This window comes from Bufo gargarizans, chromosome 9, assembly GCF_014858855.1.
Source record: "Bufo gargarizans isolate SCDJY-AF-19 chromosome 9, ASM1485885v1, whole genome shotgun sequence".
NCBI classification, from domain to species: Eukaryota; Metazoa; Chordata; class Amphibia; order Anura; family Bufonidae; genus Bufo; species Bufo gargarizans.
This window is the reverse complement of record NC_058088.1, coordinates 179,431,418-179,437,540: the sequence shown is the minus strand read 5'-3', so window position 1 is coordinate 179,437,540 and position 6,123 is coordinate 179,431,418. Positions and strand designations below refer to the sequence as shown.

General features: G+C 50.4%; 1 protein-coding gene across 2 annotated transcripts in view; it reads left to right on the top strand.

Moving 5' to 3' along the window:
* Nucleotides 1-640: 640 nt before the first annotated feature.
* FGD1 (FYVE, RhoGEF and PH domain containing 1) overlaps nucleotides 641-6,123 on the top strand; it is a 102,473-nt gene continuing 96,990 nt past the window's right edge. Inside the window, exon 1 of one of the 2 annotated variants that reach the window (XM_044305626.1) lies at nucleotides 641-1,408. In XM_044305626.1, coding sequence (XP_044161561.1) covers nucleotides 1,141-1,408 — 268 coding nt within the window. In that variant the 5' untranslated portion in view covers nucleotides 641-1,140. The remainder of the gene's footprint in view (nucleotides 1,409-6,123) is intronic. The other variant, XM_044305627.1, reaches the window with a different exon arrangement.

Genomic DNA, 6,123 nt, shown 5'->3' with positions numbered 1-6,123 from the left:
CCTCTACAGTGTCACCTGCTACAGCACGGATGCTCAACCTGCGGCCCTCCAGCTGTTGTAAAACTACAACTCCCATCGTGCCCTGCTGTAGCCTGTCCGCGCATGCTGGGAGTTGCAGTTTTGCAGGTTGAGCATCCCTGTGCTACGGCAAAGGCGACGGGGACCACTAAGACAGTCCAGTGCACCAGCTGGAAAATATCAATTAACCCCCTGTGGTTGTCAGCTGATCAATGAATTGAAAGCAGATGTTAACCCCTTATATCACCATGTTGCGAATGGATGACTCTGTCCGTTACCCTCCGTCCGCTTTCTGTGGTCGTCTGCACCCCTGCACCCGATCCTACCGCACCTGGACGGGGACCCAGGAGCGCCGTCGCTAAGGGGTTAATACGCCTATAAGACAGGATGCTGTATAAGTCATGAAAAGCGGAAAAAAAAAATGCAAAAGGACGGTATTCCAATGAGAGGGGGGGCGGGTAAACTATGTGGGGGAAAATCCAGACCAGATTTTAAAGACATCTGACGTGAAATCCAACGGCAAGGAAAGAGAGTCAGATTTCACGAACACAGAGGGGGGGGGGGGGGGTGCGGAAAAAAGGAAGAAAAAACTGAAGGCAGGAGGTAGAAGCCAAAACTATCACTAGCAGCAGAGGCAGCTACAGGGAGAACAAAAGAAAGACACCGTGAGGTGTGCAGGGGGAGGCAAGGCAAGGAGGAAGCACCCAAGGGTGCCTAGAGGTAGAGGAGACGCACGTCCTTTAGGCTCTGCTGCTGTGTTGTTGGGGTTTTTGTTGTTTTTTGGGGGATTTCAGGCATGAATTGGAGCAGGAGCTGACCTTCCTTCAGGCAAGGAACAGCAGGAGGGATGGATTAGGAAGGAGAAGGATCCAGAGGGAGGATGGACAGAGCACCGTCCTGCAATCTCGGATTATAGGCGACTGCAGGCGTACCGCAGTGCCCTGCTGATACAGCACCTTGGATTATAAAAAAAAAAAAACACCCCTGCGGGAGGGAGGCGGAAAGCTTAAACCTATGGATATTTAGACCCAGATTTCATCATCTGGCAGGGCTTGGATCTTGTGCAATAAGGGTGCTACTACCCCTCGTCCATGTTCTCCCACCAATGCCTGGAGCCTCCTTATGTCTGTGCGGCCAGACACCTCTCCTGGCTTCCCATATGGTCCGAGGGGAGAGGGTGAGCTGGCAATTCAAGGGACGCAGGCCTGTCCCCTCTACCCTGCTGCAGACATGCAGGTGAACAGACCCAGGAGCACGGCATACACCTACCCACCCTCCAGCACCAGAGAGGAACCGGGCTCCTACGCCAAGCAGTTCCAAACGAGGCGCTTCTCCTATCACATTGGGGGGGCTGCACCTGGCGCTGGTACCCATGCCCCTCAGCAGGATGGTGAGTGAACCACGTATACTGCATCCTCTCTGCCTATGTCATAGCAGGACGTCTGTCGGTTGTGTTTTCAGTCGTAGCTGAAACCAATAGAAGGTGTCAAATATTTGCATTTTTATTTCCCTTGCTCACAACACCGCATACTGGTCATTGGTGGTACTGCATCCAGATAAAAAAAAAATGCTAATTACAGGTGCACTTTTTAGGATTGGGTTATTAATTATGTTATGGGTTGTAATGTATGACTATGGTGACTAAGCAGTAAACCCCGGTTGTCAGAGCTTTTAGTATATGGAAGATCCAGACACAGATGCGGTATGGGTGGCATCCCTTCCCCCTCTAGCTCCGGTACCTCTATGTTGCATACAAATTAGGTAGGATTGATCCATCCTATTACTTTAATTCCTGTTGCGAGGGGTACATATATACGAGTAAGTGACTTGAGATGATTTGCCCACGGGCTTTTCCGAATAGAGACACTTCCGTCGAATTGCCTCACTCATTTCATTGCCGCACTTCATTCTATGGGGTTATGCCTATATTACACGGCTATTAAAGCATTTGGGAACTCTCCTATTTTACATGATAGGTGCCCTCGATGCCAGTAGGGTAACTGGTGTTTCCCAGAGACCGTCTAATGCTATTGGTGCATGACCTCGGATATGTGGACGTAACAGGCGGCGAGTTGTCTGCCGACATTTCCGGACACGGTCGCATTCCAGATTGCACATGCCATCGGGGCGATTATACCACAGCCACCCCCAGTCCAGGATCATATCCTAATAATAGTGGCCACCCACGGAGTGGTCTGTGTGGACCACCCCGCAGAATTTCCCAGTCTGTAGGCTGCATCCTATAGGTTCCACTCAATAGTGTCTTCTCTGCGGGGTCAGACGTTACAGGGCATGGGATCACGCCGCGATTTTGGGTGCAGAACACCCTGCATTGCCCGCCTGGGCCAAGTACCTTCTGCCCGTTCCAATGTAAATAGTGGCGACCATCTGCAGAGGAAATGTTTCCAGCAAGTCCGTTATATTTTCCAGCACCAGGGACCCCGAATTTGCTTGGGGCTGGAAAAGATTGTTTTATTAGGGAATTGGCGATAGGACATGAGCTCGCCTGGAAAAGCAAGATAAAAAGCCGAAAAGAAAATATTATCTGCACCTGGGAAAGCCGGGAGATATCCAATATGGCCGCTGTAGCAGCTCTTACATGGGTTGTCACCGAACTTTCCTAGACTCCTTGTAGGATAACTAGACCAATGAAGCTGGATGACAACTCATGTGGGAGCCAAAAGGGTGACCATGCTGGGGTTGTCACTCAGCTTTCCTGGAAGCAGATATTGCAAGGCCGAATGACAACCCATGTTGGAGTCGTAATGGTGGTCATATTGGTTGTCACCCAGTCAATCAGCGGTTTAAAGACGACGCGGCACAAGGGGTGACCGTAAGCAGGCCACAAAGTGTCCCCCTGTAGTCTATGGAGAAATCTAAGTGTTCAGTTTCCCTGCAGCGCCACCACAGGGGGAATTAAGCATTACACGGCGTCCATACACATCAATGGTCTGTCTGTGTAATGCAGGACAGGACGGGTCCTCCAGAGCCAGAGACGCTCTTTGTATCCGCTCTCCACTTTGGCCAAGAGATGAGGATCCTGAACAGAGGGACCCCCCTCTCGATTAACCCTGGATTCACCAATAGGATGTATCGAGATGGGTTTTCTAAACCGGAAGCCCCCTGTGAATGACCTTCAAAATGTTAAATTGAACCATGGATCTCTCTTTCAGTTTGTCCCTGGACCTCAGCCCTTTCCTAGTAGTTGCCAGAAGGATGGTGCACCTAGCGTATGCACTTAAAGGGCTATTCCAGTTCCGTGAACTATTAGATCGGTGGAGGTCCTGGGACCTCCACTGTTCACAAAAATGGGGACCTCGGACAGAGCGGCGGGTCATTCATTTTTATGGGAGTTCCAGGGACAGCGCTCGGCTAGCTTCGGCAATGAATGTAGCTGCGGCTGCATGCCCGACCTGCCACTCCGTTCATTATGGGAAGGTTCTACGGGGTACGGAGTTCCTGTGCTGGTGATCAGTGGAGTTCCCAGCGGTAGGACCCCCACCGATCTAATAGTAATCCCCTAAGCTCAGGTAACCGGAGTACCCCTTTAAGTCTCCAATAGATCCATGAAATCACTACACAAGGGGTTTGTATGGAGCTGGATTCGCGACGTAAGCCACGTGATCCAAAACTTTGCTTGGTCATGATCTGGGTAGCATGAGTCCTCTCATTGCTGCAGAAGGGCCATCGGCCCCCTCAGGCGCAAGGGCCACAAGAACTGAATGGCTGGCGGTTGACCCCATTCAGTCCTACTCTACTGCTGGTGTCATATTAGGACTTGGTGTCTTGTATTTTTGATAGTTGGGTGACATCACGCCCCCCACATGACATCTCACGATTCCGTTATCTCAGGGATTTTCGCACGAGACCGATCCAGCGACTGATCAATTCCGCACGTCTCATCAGCTATGCTCTACATTGCCTTCTTGGTGGGGGGGTATTCCTACTGCCCTCTCGTCCATCTGTGTGCATGCTGGTAATGATATCTATGGAGCGTTGTAGCTTCTGCTGGAAATTTGGAGCAGAGATTCGCCGAGGCGACGCTCCGCGTTCAGAGCTGCATTGTTCAGGCCGCCCTGTGTTTATATAGCGTGGGCTGGAAACATCTGGACAAGGAGTCAGCAAACCCGCTGGAGTAAGGATTTCTGGGCTCTTGTGGTCTGCGCCAGGCCCAGAAGATGTGGCAGCTCTCCACTCAGCCGGCCTGTGGGTGAGACGCCTCCTTCAGCAACTTTTAGGATTTGATGCCAGGAAATAAGGCCATTTCTGTACACGTCTCATAAGACAAGCCATCAACTGATTTCCGGGTCCCGCTTCTTTAAAGGGGTCGTCCGACTTCAGCAAATAGCATTTATCATGTAGAGAAAGCGAAATCCAAGTCACTTACTAATGTATTGTGATCACATTGTTCCCATGGTTACGACCACTCTGCAATCCAGCAGCGGTGGTCGTGCTTGCACACTATAGGGAAAAGCACTAGCCATACGTGAGCTCCCAGCCCCCAGAGAGGCCGATGTTTTTTTTCTATAGCGTGCAAGCACGACCACCACTGTAGTGGTGGTCGTAACCATGGAAACGAGCGGTGTATAATGTGATGGAAAAATGAATCCAGCCAGCAAAGGAAGCAATATAGAGAATCACAATACATTAGTAAGTGCCTTGTATTCACTTTCTCTACATGAGAGAGAACCCCTTTAACCCTCCCCCCCCCCCGGCGATCAGCTGCTATCACCAGCCAAATGAATGGGCGTCCATGTAACATATGTTTTTTCGGGAGCAGGAGCTCTACCGTTCTTCATTCTGGCAGCGAATGTATGATCACTGGGCGTCTGACCACAGGGACACCCATTGATCACGAGGTCCCCTCATGCACTGGCGTCGCCACTGCTCCTATTCACTTCTATGGGATTGAAGGAGATAGTTAGGCACTGTCCTCGGCTGTCATATAGCGCGAATGGAGCACCACCCTGGTCCAAACGCCTAGACCCCAGCGATCATATTTGTTAGAAGGGTCCCCAGGCAATACGCTGATCATCGATCCAGCGATCATCTTTCTGAAACCTGGTAAAAAGTGTCCAGTTTCCCTGCAGCGCCACCACAGGACAAATGAAGCATTACAATGCCCATTCACATCAATAGGTTTTCTGTGTAATGTAGGACTTGACAGGTCCTCCAGAATAAGAGATTCTCTTTGTAACTGCTCTGTACTCCGGCCAAGACATGAAGATCCTGAAGAGAGGACTCCCCTCCTTCCATATTAACCCAGAATTTCCTAATAGGGTGTAGGAAAATTGGGGTTTCTAAACTGCACATCCTTTAAAAGGGAATGTGTCACCACATAGCTCGCTGTGAAATTATATTACATAAGATGTCCACTTCTCGATACCTTCTTATGGTGTTTGTCCTTTTTCCATCTGAGGCCCCATTGTGGAGGAATTGGCCTTTTTATTTTATGCTGATTAGCTCCCGGGTGCAAATAGGGCACCCGTGCACCCGAGGCTCCTCTCCTTTTCCTTCCTGGCTGCACCCCATGATGATTTTCACTGACACGGCCAGGCAGTGAAGATGTACTACTACGTATGAACGTTGGTTCACTACACTGTTTGGCGCATGCGCAGTACAGTACCGAATTTCACCGGCCCAGTGGTATGTCCGTCCCCGGACAGGACAGGGACTTGGCTGGATTGTGTAGACTGGGTACAACTGTAGCATATCTTCAGCTGTGAGAAGTATTAGGAGATTTTCAGCCTCTGGGTGTAATGAAGAATGTTCCTATTCACTGACGGCAATCTCCGACTGCTCATCACAAGCATGGGGGTCGCCGAGTCCCGCAAGCGAATGGAGCAATGGTCAGGCATGCGCGGCGATGCTCTATTCATCTCTATGCAGGGGTCAAGTCCTGGGAAAAAAAGTGTGGGAACTCACCCAAGATCCACTGCAACCCCCCCCCCCCCCCCCATCCCCTCCAAAAAATAAAAAAGCACAGAAAATCTAGCATGCTGTAATTTGTGTCGCTGCGGACAAAAAAAAACAAAAAAAACACTTTTAGAAAAGTCCTGGGATTCGATCTCATGACCTCTACACATCAGGGGCAAGGCATATGCC